Source organism: Pezoporus occidentalis, unplaced genomic scaffold, assembly GCF_034315485.1.
Source record: "Pezoporus occidentalis ecotype Australia unplaced genomic scaffold, CSIRO_AGI_Poc_V1 ctg159, whole genome shotgun sequence".
Lineage (NCBI taxonomy): Eukaryota > Metazoa > Chordata > Aves > Psittaciformes > Psittacidae > Pezoporus > Pezoporus occidentalis.
The window spans coordinates 144,455-157,438 of NW_026913415.1; the positions used below are offsets into that span (position 1 = coordinate 144,455).

The 12,984-nt window shown below is 60.4% G+C and overlaps 3 protein-coding genes across 8 annotated transcripts in view; 2 read left to right on the plus strand and 1 right to left on the minus strand.

Annotated features, from left to right (window-relative positions):
- Positions 1-6,204, plus strand: part of CSNK1G1 (casein kinase 1 gamma 1) — a 108,050-nt gene extending 101,846 nt beyond the window's left edge. For 3 of the 4 annotated variants that reach the window (XM_062612052.1, XM_062612053.1, XM_062612055.1), the window contains exons 14-15: positions 91-114; positions 3,068-6,204. In XM_062612052.1, coding sequence (XP_062468036.1) covers positions 91-114; positions 3,068-3,122 — 79 coding nt within the window. In that variant the 3' untranslated portion in view covers positions 3,123-6,204. The remainder of the gene's footprint in view (positions 1-90; positions 115-3,067) is intronic. The other variant, XM_062612056.1, reaches the window with a different exon arrangement.
- A 1,800-nt stretch (positions 6,205-8,004) lies between these two features.
- Positions 8,005-9,563, plus strand: PPIB (peptidylprolyl isomerase B). Its single transcript, XM_062612140.1, has 5 exons — positions 8,005-8,180; positions 8,309-8,422; positions 8,516-8,609; positions 8,840-9,024; positions 9,208-9,563. Exons 1-5 carry the CDS (start codon positions 8,025-8,027, stop codon positions 9,328-9,330), a joined length of 672 nt encoding a protein of 223 aa, XP_062468124.1. The 5' UTR covers positions 8,005-8,024; the 3' UTR covers positions 9,331-9,563.
- A 409-nt stretch (positions 9,564-9,972) lies between these two features.
- SNX22 (sorting nexin 22) lies at positions 9,973-12,755 on the minus strand. Of its 3 annotated transcripts, none has more exons than XM_062612143.1 (6): positions 12,652-12,755; positions 10,868-10,951; positions 10,627-10,731; positions 10,459-10,553; positions 10,208-10,281; positions 9,973-10,092 (listed from the first exon to the last, which is right to left on the minus strand). In XM_062612143.1, exons 1-6 carry the CDS (start codon positions 12,718-12,720, stop codon positions 10,007-10,009), a joined length of 513 nt encoding a protein of 170 aa, XP_062468127.1. In that variant the 5' UTR covers positions 12,721-12,755; the 3' UTR covers positions 9,973-10,006. The 3 variants fall into 3 exon arrangements, with proteins under 3 accessions (XP_062468127.1, XP_062468126.1, XP_062468128.1); XM_062612142.1 differs by having other exon boundaries at positions 9,974-10,092; positions 10,208-10,284; XM_062612144.1 differs by lacking the exon at positions 10,208-10,281 and having other exon boundaries at positions 10,005-10,092.
- Between the last annotated feature and the right edge of the window lie 229 nt (positions 12,756-12,984).

Genomic DNA, 12,984 nt, shown 5'->3' on the forward strand with positions numbered 1-12,984 from the left:
TGCATGGCTGCAGTGACACGCTTTCATCCCACCTCTGTGAACTAATTGCTCTTTCTTCCTTTCTGTGTTTTTTCTCTACACTCTCTGTAGCTGCCTGAAAATGCTCAACTTGTGGTGAGTCCCTCTCTCCAGTCCACATGCAAGGGGGAGCGGACCAGACTAGACTGGGGTTGGCAAAACCAAACTGACCAAACCCTAAAAAGGCACAAAGTCAAAGCCAACCCAGAGCTGTTTTTGACCGTGCTGAGGACCACATGCAATACTGGGGAGGGTGGGGGCTATATCTGAGCAGCCGCATTAGGCTGAGCAATTCGGCTGATCTCGGAACTGATGGATGCAAAACATGGGTTTTAATCCTTTACTATTTGGCTTACCATCTCTCCCAAACTGTTAGGTCCATGAGCAGATGGTGTCTAATGGAGTTGGGCAGAGTCGGGGCCAGGCTTGCCGAGCATCTTGCGGGAATTCCTCACGCAGACGGTTACGAAGGGAAAAGCCTGAGCTGGGTATTGAGGGGAAGGGACAGTCACTTCTCAGAGAGTTTCCTCTGAAGAAGCAGGGGCCTGTACTGTTAGAGAGGATGGAAAACAGGGCCATGGAGACCTTGTTGGTGACAGAGCCCCTGCTTGGCGAGGGAGGATGGGAGATGGCTCCTTTCCAGTGTGCCCGCAGCTGCCAGCTAAGGGTGTAGGGGAACAGGCTTCTCCAGGAGGGAAAGGGCAGAAGGGTTGGGATTAGCCTCGCTCCAAGCCCAGCTCAGGCACGTGTACGGTTTTCTGAGGGTTTTGAAGTTTAATGTTCCCGTCTCAAGTAGTCCCAAGGAGCTGTTCCCTCCCTCCTTGCCCCTTGGGGACACCACGTTCCCAGTAAGCTGAGGACCAAGTGGACGCTCAGATGAGGAGTTTGTAGGTTCCAGGGAGGGCTGATGGGTTAGAATCAGCACAGAGCAAGGTGACAAAGCCGTGTGCGGCGAGGAATGGCCTTGTTGGATGGGAGACTGACTGCCTCTGCCCTGCTTTCCATAGGCATTGCCTCCAATACCTCTGGCATCTCTGGCTTCTCTGTATGTCGTAGTCTGGGGCTGTTCTCTTGGGCATTGTCTGCATGCAGAGAGATCACGTTCTGTAATTGTCAGCCTGCCTTATTCTTTTATTTTGGTGTTTTGCCTCTGCCTGTCTGAACTGCCAGGGCTTCCTTTCCTGAACCCTTCCCTGGACCTCTTGAGTAAGAGCATTAAAAGACAGTCACAAGGGAAAACAGCCAGAAGTCAGTCAGCTCCCTTCGTTCAGTGCCCGAGGAAACAAGTGCTGCTCAGCCCTCTTCTTCCCTTACCCGCTGCATGCAAAACCATAACTCATGCATTTTCCATCCTCTCTCCTCATAACATCCCCCCCTTTACTCACCATTGCCCAAGTCACGAAGGAAGGTGGCTGCTGTGGGAGAGAAATACTGCAATAGGTTATAGCAGGAGTGGGAGATGGCCTTGGACAAGAAAAGACCAGTCCTGGGGTAAGGGGGGTAAAAGCTCATAAGGAGCCTTGGGTGGATGGTGCTTCAGACTGTGCTGCAAAGGTCAGGCTGGGTGGGGAGTGATGGAGTTGTCACAGGCTGCACTGAGCCCGTGTTCCTGCAAGGACAAGTGCTGTCTTTCCTTGTCTCACCTTCAGACTGGGGCTGTGCAGGAACCTACAGACAAACTGTGGATGTCAAACTTCCCTTGGCCCTTAGTCCATGCAGGTCAGAGGACCACGTGGTGGGGGCAGCCCTCGTCTCGCAGTAGCTGTTTGAGCTCTCCAGGTTTAGGGGGTTCTGGTCTCCCCAGCAGACAGCCCGTGCTGGTGGGCTTGGCTCTCGGGGGTGTGGTGGTCACCCATCGCTTTTACACCCTGTAGTAAGGCTCTTGCATCTGGGGGCAAGCACTTTCTGTGGTGGGAATGAGAACAGATCTGTTCCTCCAGCTCTGAGAGGATGGAGGTGTGATGCGGACATTTCAGAGCACGAAGGACCCCACAGAAAACAATTTGGAGCAGTTGTTACAGTGGTTTTGAACACTTTTGGTCTGGCTGTTGGTGAAAGATGCTTTGTAGGGAAAAATGGTGTTTGCATGCTCACATCTGCTCTGGTGGCTTAGCCAGGCATCCCTTCCACCAGCACGCAGGCTTCCCTGGGCACGGCTGTAATGGCAGCAGAAAAACATGTAGTGCAGGAGCAGAGCACACAGATCACCTTTCTTCTGTGCAGAGGATTCTAACAGAGGGCTGAGGATAGAAAGGTGGATACACCTTAAACGCCAGGGAATTCTGTAGGAAACAGCAGGACTACAAAACCTGGGCAACTGCTGTCAGCATATCCCACAGTGAACCCACCACTCCACAGTTCCGCTGTGACCGGTGGTGTTCTCCCCATCCCAGCCTCCACTATCCATCCTTCTTGCTTCCCCTAATCCTGGGCGCTGTGCACCTCCCTCGCATCGGATGGGGGAAGAAGCAGGGGTTCTGCTACCAGCACTGAATGATTTATGTGAGGTGGAAGCTTCAGTTGTCATGAAAGGTTCAGTAAAGAAAGCTGGTCCCTGATGCGAGTTCTCTTTGGAACTTGTCTTCTTAGTGAATGGTGGTGGAAACTGTATGTAGCTGGGAAGAGCAGCCAGGGATCACTGTCCCAGCCCACTTCCTCCGGGGTTCTGACAGAGGGAGCAGAGCATCTGGATCCTTGTTTTACTGCTTTTCCACATGGCTCCTTGTTGTTCCTGCCCCAGTCGAGCTGTGAGGGAGACAGCCCCATGCTCAGGGGTGCTGTGCCACGCTGTTACCCGCAGCCTTTGGGCCCCAGCGTGCAGCTAACGTCCCTTTGCTGGTCTATGAGCCCATGCTGGTGGTGTCAGCCTTCACCACCATCTGCGCCCTGGCCAGCGACGGCGGGGCTGCCTGGGCCGGGCGCGCAGAGGGGCTGTTGCATGTGGTGGGAGCCGGGGTGCGCTGCGGGGTGCGAGGTCGGGTCCCTGCGGGATGCGCTGCGGGGTCCCTGCGGGATGCCGCGTTAACCTGCCGTGTCCTTTGTGCCCCAGGTGCTGCTGCTTCTTTAAGAGGAAACGGAAGAAGACGGCTCAGCGTCACAAGTGACCGGTGCCTCCTGGGCCGTGCAGGAACCACCTCGCCTGCAGCTCCTGCCCTGTCTCACTGGAAGGGGCTTCTCTTTAGGGGGAAGGAGGAGGAGGCTGAGAAGGAAGAGAGAAAAACGTAAAAAAAAAAAAAAAAAAAAAAAAAAAAAAAGAAAAAAGTGACTTTTTAAACCAAAAAGAGAAGAAAACGTTCCAAAACAAACCACTCTGGGGTGGATCTGCTGAATGGTCTCCCTCGTTCGCTCCAAGCCTGAAGCTCCTTTTGGGACCAGGACTGTGGCTGGCTCAGGTCTTGGTCGCCCTGGGAGGGGGGCTGGCTGGCTGACCCTCCTTCCCGTTGTTTACGGCGAAGGCATCGTTCACGCAAACCTGAGGACTGTGCTTAGTTCCTGCTCACTTTCCTCCCTCCCTCCCCTGCACCCTCTGCTCCTCTGTCCTCCTCCCTCCTTAATCCAGCGAAGAAATACCGTAGGCTGTTGAGAGGGCAGGAGGATGCAGAGGGAGAAGGGCCTGACTGCTGCAGCAGTGAGAGACAGGTTCCCTTTTGGCCTCCTTGGGAACAGTTACACTGTAATGTGCAAGCTGTGAGAAATTTGCAATCTACTGTTCCAGTTAGGGTTTTTGTTTGCGGCTCCCTTGACACCTCCCTCCTCTGACGGTAACAGAGCAACGTGGATTGTTTTAAAGAAGCTGACGTCATTGCACTTTTTATTATGTTTAGCATTTACAGATGCACATTGTATCTGTGGATCCCTGCGCGGCGCCGGCGCAGACAGACATTCAGCGGGGAAGACGGAGGGGTGCAAAGGAAGCCCTCGAGTGGGGATGTCGATGACATCCGCATGACCCTCGTGCCAGTCTGGGGTTCCCGACGCCTGCCTTGGGGCCTGGAAAGCATACTTGAATTTTCAGTCACCCTTCCTCACTGCCGGTGAATGTCCCTACCATGGTTTCCTACACCCGACTGCCTGGGAGACGCAAGGCTATAGCCTAGCGTTGGCAGAAGGGAGCAGCATTGGCTTTGCTGAGCTGGAGGAGTTTGCTCTTGCTTAAGAGGTAGAGCTGGATTAAGGTGACTGGGAGGGAGCCGCTTCCCAAAGCATAGATGTTTCCCAGTGTGGGTAACTGGGCAGCCTCCTCGGACCCCTCTGGCAGGGGGGTTGTGAACACATACCTTCCGTGGGAAAACATTAGCAGGAGCAAAGCTTCCCCGGCAGGGAAAGGACACTTCATGCCTTAACACTGATTTCATCTCCAGATGGTCAGATAGGTTTGACTGGAAACGCCTTCATGTCCTCCCTGCATGCGTATGTCTGGGGCCTGTGGGAGGCCATCCAACCCCATAGAAGCCATGGTTCTCATGCACCACTTTGGAGCCAAACCAGTAGCTAGCAAAGGGCTCAGGGCTTCGTACACATTTCATCTTGCATCCTGCTGCAGCTGAGGCTGCCTGGGGGGGGGGGGGGGTGTTACCACAGACATAGCGGGGCTGTGAGAGAACTTGAGCAGCTCTTGGGAAGGTTGTGAATAGGTTCCTTGTACTTTGTCTTTCCACGTGTGGCACCTGACCGGGCTGCAGCTGCTCACTGGAGGGACTCCGTCTTAAACTTGGCCCTGGCTCATCCCCAAAGTCCTAGAGAGCGTGAAGGGAGGAAAGGGAGAGACTAGATCTCATTATCTTTTACTGGTTTTAATGATGATCTGCGTATCTTGCAGTTCATGGAGCAGCACTCCCAGGAGGTTTGGTTCCCATGGGTGGACAGAAGCAGGCTTAGAGGGCAGGAGGTCATCCTGGGCTTGCTCTTCGTGCATCCCTGAAGCAGGTAGACACTGGTATGGTGCTGGGGCAGAAAAGCCTCCTTGGCAGGATCCCCTTAGGGCATCTCTTCACCATTCCCTACTGAGTCCTCTCCATGCCTTATCCCAACGAGTGCAGCTCAGACGCACGGAGCCCTTTGCCCATGCACCCACCAGGAGACATGAACGTTCCCACTCTGCAAAGCGCTTTCCTCAGGCCACAGCCAGGGTAGGAAGGGCACTGCTCACAGCCTGCAGGCGCTTCGCGCCCCGTCCCCTCCTGCCAGCGAGAGTACAGGACCGTGGCCACGTTCCACCCTTCTCTTTCCAAACTCCTCCGCTGCCAGCAGCTTCCAGAAGCCTCATGTGTGGCACAGGCGCTGCCCTCTGCTGTAGGAAACCATGGTTTGGTGACTTGGGAGGGGGGGAAACGGGCACAGGCATCCTCCAGGGAGATGGAGCCAGGCCCTGAGACACTTCTGTTGCTGCCCTCCCAAGCCCCACTAAGTGCCTGTCACCAGAACTCGATTCCTTCTGCATCTCCTGCCGTGTTTGGTCATTCCTTGCTGCCTCTGGTCAAGGAGCAGCTTGTAGTTGCAGCATATGTAAGTGTTTGCAGGGTGAGGGAGGGCTGGGGGGGAAGGGGCCATCTCAACAGGTTTCGTTCTAAAATGTTTTTGTTTTGTTTTGTTCTTTTTTTTTTTGTTGTTTCGGGGTTTTTTTAAGTGAATGTATTTGATTGTTTAGAACTTTCCTGACCTTGTTTTTAAGTGGGTCCGTTTGGAAGCTGTTCCGCAGTGACCCGCTCCCACTGCTCTCTGGAGATACGATGTTCTTTTAATCCTACGATGATGTGTTTGTAGGGGAGGACTGTCCCCCCGCGGCATGCTGGTAATGCTCACTTGTACCAAGCCCTCTTGCACTAGAATCGTACGTTGGACTCTTCAAAAGGGCAGAGATGTGGGGTGGCTTCATTAACAAAAGGAAACTAAAGTGGGTTAACAGCAAGTGCTTGAGGAAGCCGCTGGCCCCAGGGAGCTCGGGGTGACCAGAAGACACAAGCCAAACTGAGCCAGCTGTGCTGTGGTGGGAGCAGGGCATTCAGCCTGCCTGGGCCACTTCTCTCCTCACCAGAGGTCATCAGCACTGGGGCCCCCAGGGGTGCGAGGAGCGGGCCCCGCGCCTGGCCCTCCAACGCTGCGATGCAGTCTTCTGAGGTATCAAGTGAGATGGTTATTATTATTTTTTTCAATAAAACATTGCACTGCTGCATTGTTCTCCATGAACAGACGTATTCTGTTACCTCGCCTGACGGCATCGCTTCTGTGTTGAGCTCCCACGTTACAAGTGACAGGACAAGAGGAACCGGCCTCAAGCTGCACCAGGGCAGGTTTAGATGGAGCTGAGGAACAATTCCTGCCCCAGAGGGTGCTCAGGCATTGGAACAGGCTGCCCAGGGCAGGGCTGCAGTCACCGTCCCTGCAAGTGTTCACACACCGTGGAGACGGGGCCTCAGTGCCATGGGTTAGGGCTGGCCTTGGCAGGGCTGGGAATGGCTGGACTGGATGGGCTTAAAGGGCTTTTCCAGCCTGGTTGATTCTGTGTTTCTGTTCTCTTTCCCTTTGTTTCTGGTGGGCACTATTGGCAGCTCTCCACTCCTGTGAGAAGCTCTGAGCTCTCTTGAGGGGACAGTGCGTGGTGTGGGATCTTATGCAGCTGTCTTAAGACTTTATGCTTTACAGCCATGGATGGCTCAGCCCCACAGAGCTTGGCCAAGGCATCATGACACTGATTTCTCTTTCCCCTGTGCCTGCACGTTCACATTTCAAGCACCCTGGGTAGCAGAATGGCTAAACCATTGATTACGTGGAACAGAGATGTGGAACACCCCAAAACGTGCTGTCGCATGGCCCCTGTCTCTGCAGTAACATCTACAGCTGCTGCTGCAGGCGTCAAAGGGTCCTTCCCATGCGTTAGGGCATTGTGTGCTCCTGTATGCTGCCCGAGGGGCTGCAGCTCCCACCGGGTACCAGCCGAGCCCCCCAGCACACGCTGTGCTGGCAGCATGTGGCAACGACACAGGCCCAGCCTGCTGCCTCCAGTGCCACCGTCCTCTGCACCCCTGCCTGCTCACTGGGATCATGCAGAAGGGACAAGCACTGTGCTGCTTCCATGGGCTCAGCCGCCGGGATTGTGGAGGTTTCCGGTGTGCAAATCACTGCTGCTGCTTTATTCTCACTGCAGAGGAAGGCACTGAAGGAAGTGCCCCCTGCCACCAAATACAGCATCTTTTAAAAGCAGTAGCTAGACAGGGAGAGCACCTGCAGAACGACTGGTGGGAGCTCCTGATCCCACTTAGACACTGCTTCACACTGGGATCTTTGTCGGGACACGTTTTTTCCTTCTGTTTCCCAGCCTTAAACACAATAGAGACATAATAATGTAAATGTAATAATGCTGGAGCAGCTCTGCTCTGGAGCCAGGCTGAGAGAGCTGGGCTGGGGCAGCCTGGACAAGAGAAGGCTCCTGAAGGGGAGACCTGAGAGCAGCTCCAGTGCCTGAAGGGGCTGCAGGAAACCTGGAGAGGGGCTTGGGACAAGGGATGTAGGGACAGGACAAGGGGAATGGCTTGAACCTGCCAAGGGGAGACTGAGATGAGCTCTTAGGCAGAAGCTCTTCCCTGTGAGGGTGCTGAGGCGCTGGCACAGGGTGCCCAGAGAAGCTGTGGCTGCCCCATCCCTGGCAGTGTTCAAGGCCAGGTTGGACACAGGGGCTTGGAGCAAGCTGCTCTAGTGGAAGGGGTCCCTGCCCGTGGCAGGGGTTGGAGCTGGGTGAGCTCTAAGCTCCCTCAGCCCCGCGCTGTGGCGGCCCCGCCCCCCCCCCCCCCAGGCCAATCAGCGCCGTCCCTGGCGCCGCGCGAGCCGCAACGTGGCACCCGCCCGGCGGCTCTCTCCGGCCCCGCCCCCGCCCGGCGGAAGGCGCGCGCGGCCCCTCCTCCTCCCCCCCCTCCCCCCTGCGTTGGTCGCGCCCGGGCGGCTGCGGCGGGGCGGGAGGGGGCGCGCGGCTCGGCCCGTACCACTGCGCGGGGGGAGGGGGGCGCGGCCGGATGCCGGCGGCGCGGCGGGCGCTGTGGCCGGGCTGCGAGCGGCGCAGGATGAAGGTGCTGGTGGCGGCGGCGGCGCTGGGCGCCGCGCTCCTGCTGCTGCTGCCCGCCGCGTCCCGCGCCGACGAGCGCAAGAAGGGCCCCAAGGTCACGGCCAAGGTCGGGGGAACGGGGGGAGCCGGGGCGCGGGCCTGGGGCGATGGGCGCGGGTCGGGCCGGGAGGGGGGGTGGGGGTCCGGGCTGGCTCCGCTGGTGCGGCCCTCACCGGCATCCGTGGCCGCGCCAAGGTGTTCTTCGACCTGCGGATCGGGGAGGAGGATGCGGGGCGCGTCGTCATCGGGCTCTTCGGCAAGACCGTGCCCAAGACGGTGGAGAACTTCGTGGCCCTGGCCACGGGCGAGGTGAGGCCGCGCGGCGGGGCGGGCCCGCGGCAGCGGCGGGGGGCTCCGGCCCGGCCCCGCGCCTCACTGCGCTTCCTCCCCCCCCCCCATCAGAAAGGGTTCGGGTTCAAGGGCAGCAAATTCCACCGCGTGATCAAGGACTTCATGATCCAGGGGGGGGACTTCACCCGCGGTGACGGCACTGGAGGTAACCGGGCCCGCGGTGCCCCGGTGGGAAGGGGTGGGCGCGGCGGTGGAATAGGGCTGGCCCCACAGCAGAGCTCGGAGCGTGGCTCCCTGCGGTGGCGGTGGTACTGAGCCCCCCTCTGGATGCACTCATTCACTCACGCGGGCTGTGCGCAGAGCCCCATCAGTCACCTGCGCCCTGACACACGTCCATGAGAGCAACGTGGCCTTTCCTGTTCCCCAATCCCTTAGGAAAAAGTATCTACGGGGACCGCTTCCCCGACGAGAACTTCAAGCTGAAGCACTACGGCCCTGGCTGGGTGAGCATGGCCAACGCCGGCAAGGACACCAACGGGTCCCAGTTCTTCATCACCACGGTGAAGACGCCGTGGCTGGATGGCAAGCACGTGGTGTTTGGCAAAGTGTTGGAGGGCATGGTAAGGGGTGATGGGTGGTAGAGGGGTGACTGATTCCCAGGGGGCGAGCAGGACCAGGCCGATGCTGGCTGGGGGCAGAGCACTGTGAAGTGGCTGGGAGGTGCCTTACGGGATGGGGATTGCACTGACCAGGCTCTGCCCATGTCCTGCGTTGTTCTCATGTCATGCCTCTGCTTTCCCCAGGACGTGGTGAGGAAGGTGGAGAGCACTAAGACAGACAGCCGGGACAAGCCCCTGAAGGACGTCACCATCGCTGACTGCGGCACCATCGAGGTGGAGAAGCCATTCGCCATTGCCAAAGAGTAACACACGGTCCTGGCTCTCCGGCGCGGCGAGGGGCCCGGCGCAAAGGGCTGCGGCCTGGGGCTGCCCTGCTCCCCCTCGTGTGTTCCCTGTGGTCCTGTGCGGGTGAGCAGGGGCAGAGCCACTTTGCTCTGGCTCCTTTCACCCTGCCGGCGGGCGGGCCGGGCCCGGGCTCCTTTCCATCACTTTTGTAAGAAGCACATGCACCAATAAACGTGACCAATGTGTTTTTTAAAGCGCTGCCTCTCCTGCTCCTGGAGGGCTGCAGCTTGCTCTCAGTCCCGCAGCCGAGGGCAGCCCCAGCCACCATCCCCTTCTTCCAGGTTTCATCAGGCTGAGCAGTTGGCCCTGGATTTGCCGTGCCGGAATGACAGAGCGCAGCCGGCATTTGCCAGTCACCCACAAGTGATTTATTGCTTCAATACCATGGGGTTTTCCCAGTGCCATTTGGGGTCCAAAGGCCCCTACCCCAACCCCAAAGCACTGGAGCAGAAGGCAGAAGTCCCAGAGAAGGCACATTGGATGGGGGTGGGTGGTCAGCTGTGGCTGCCACTGTGCTCCCTGGCTTCTCCCATCCTGCTTTCTTGCCCCATCACAGCAGGAAGGAGTTATTCCTGCAGTGGGGATGCTGCCACTGCCAGGGTCCTCACCCCTGCAGCCCCGGGTGCAGGGTGGGTGCTCAGGGGGCTGCCTGGCCAGGGGTGGTTCTAGGGGAGAGGTAGAGGCCCTGCAGCACCCCCCTGAGGATGGTGTCAGGGAGCGGCTCTGCAGGAAAAAGCAGGAGCTGGAGCCATGTCGCTGCGGGCTCCAGAAAAGGGAAAACACATTTTGGGGACCCAGCAGTGCCGCTTCCCGGGAGGGTTTGGGACCTGCTCCTTACGGGTGCGTGGAGGCTGCGCATAGGGATCGGTGCAGAAGCCAACAACAGGGCGCTGGGAGGGCGGGCGACTGGCACTGCTGTGGGAGAGGGAACATCAGCTCCCAGCAACCCGTCCGACTTCCACCTGCCTGTCCCAGCGTCCCCAAGCCCGGGTCTTGGAGCGCTTCACATGGGTGAGGGGATGATCCCAGCCCCATGCTGGGCTAACCCGGGTGCTGCCCGACAGCTCCGGGTGCTGCCTGGCTACTCACAGGGAGCTGCTGCCCTTGGGGTCCTGCTGGCAGCACCGCAGCTTCAGGAAGTCCAGCACGTCCTGGGGCAGCTCCGCGTTGTGGTACAGGACACCCTGAGGTGCACCCAGGGTCAGCACCCGACAGAGCCCAGCACACCCCAAAAGCCACCCTCGGCCGGCGCCTCACCCGGATGTAAAGCTCCAGGCCCTGCCGGCGCTGCTCCAGCACTTTGGGCATCCAGTTGGGGACGTGGCGTGGGGGGAAGTCAGGGACCTTGCAGGTCTTCTTGATCTAGGGCAGAGCATGGTTTGGGGGGGGGGAGGCACATCACGGCGGCAGCACGGCATGTGGAGGATGGGGCTGCGCCTCCCTGCCCGGGGAGCCGGTGTCCTCCTGTCCCCTCCCTGTGTCCCTGCTGGGCTCTCACCCGCTTGTGCAGCGCCTGGAACTCGCTGTAACGCTTCACAACCGTGTGCCGCCGGCCATTGCACAGCACCTCCACCCGGAACACCTGCGGCGCGGGACAGCCTTCCTCAGCATCCTCACGCTCATCAGCCTCATCCTCATCCCCATCACCTTCATCAATCATCCTCTCCACATCCCCATTATCTGCATCAACCATCCTCATCATCCCCATTATCCTCATCTCCATCAACCTCATCATCCTCACCGTCCTCCAAGGGGAGGCAGGGGCCTCCAACTCACACACTCTTGGGAACCTCCACTCTCCCCCCTGTCCAGGACAGGCAGCCCCCTAACTTCTGGCATAGGCAGGGATCCCCTGGGCCCAATGCAGACCACAGGAGCAGACGGACCCCCCAAAGCGGGGGCAGAAACCTCCAGCCCTTTGGTTAGCTGTGGACATCCCCCCTGCCAGGGCAGCCGGGACCCCAGGGACAAACAGGGACCTTCAACCCCCTTGGGGCTTGCGGGGACAGCAGGGAGGGGACACGGGCACCTCAACCCTGGGGCAGAGGGGGACAGCTCCCCCTTTCCAGGGCAGGTCAGGACCCCCTGGGGACAGTCAGGGCCCTCCAATCCCATTTACATCCCCACCTCCCCAAAGTGACCCTGCACCCCCTGCAGGGGGGGGCCACCCCAGGCAGGGACCCCTGGGGACACACAGTGACCTTCACCTCAATGCGCCATCGGGACCCCCAGGCCAAGACACACAACAACACCGTCCAGGGAGACTTCAGCAGGACACCCCCTCCCCAGCCCCCCATGCAGGGACCCCCTGGGGGCTCTCAGGGCAGGTGGGGACCCCCGGGACAGAAACAACCTTTTTCTTAAGGGGAAGTGGGCTCCAGCCCCCAGGGCAGGGGGCACCCCCAGGGACATCCACACTGTGCCCCTCCCTGGCTCTCCAGCCCCTGGGACAAGTGGGGTGTCCCCACCTCCCCAGGAGGGACGCCCCAGCCCGCAGGGGAGGGTAGGGAGGTATCTGGGGACCTCCAACCCCTGGGGTACAGGGGGAGGCTCCCCCACCCATCCCTGGGGCCAGGCAGGAGCACCCAGGGGATCCCCCAGGGCAGGGGCGACCCCCCCCTTCAGAGACAGAGGGTCCCCAGGCAGGGGTCCCCCCGGGACAGGCCCCCCCCCCTTCCCGAGGCCCCATGGGCACAGCCGGTGACACCCCCATGTGGCCAGAGAGGACACCCCAAAAACTTCAGAGGTAGAAACTGCCCTGGGGGCACTTGGGCCCCTGCACCCCCGGGGGTCAGAGGGACGTGGCACAGCCCCCCGTGGGGCGGGGGGGGTACCCGGCGGCAGAAGGGGATCCCCCCCTTAGACACAAACCCCCTGAGGCCAGAGGAAACCCCGGGCCAGACCCCCCTCCCCCCCCCATAAAGGCAGAGGAACTGCCCCAGCTGCCACTGCACACCCCAATAGCAGTGGCGACACTTGGGGCTCACAAGGAGCCCCCGGCAGAGGAACAGCCCCACTCCCAAGGCAGTGGGCGCCCCCTCAGTGGCAGGGACCCCCGGAGACCTCCAACCCCTGAGGCGGGGGGGGCATCCCGGGACAACCCCCCCGGGCCAGGGCCCCCCACCTGCCAACGGTGGAGGGGCTGTGCCCCCGCTGCAGGGACCCCCCCGCCCGGGGCACCTCTGGGGACCTCCGACCCCCAACACCCCCCGGGCAGGTGGGAACCCCCTCTCCAGACCCGCCCCCCCCCTCCTTCCCCCACAGCCCGCGGGCGCCCCTCACCGTGTGCGCCCTGTCGGGGCTGCGCGCTGCCGCCTGCGCCTCTGCCGCGGGGATGGACACGGCGATCATGGCCCCGCCCGGGGCCACGGGGGGACCCCGCACCCGGCCGAGCTCCGACCCCTGCGGGGCGCGGGGGCAGCCGGAGCCTGGCGGCGCCGCGGGGAGCCGGAGCTGCAGGGCAAGGGGAAAGGAAAGTGGGAAGTCCGCGGGAGCCGGCTCCCGCCCGTGACAGCAGCGGAGGGGGCACCGGGTCCGCTTTGGGGAGGGGGGAAGGAGCCGGGGCAGCCCCCACACCTCGCAGCTGCCGCTCGGGACCAGGCTCCCCCCCGGCCC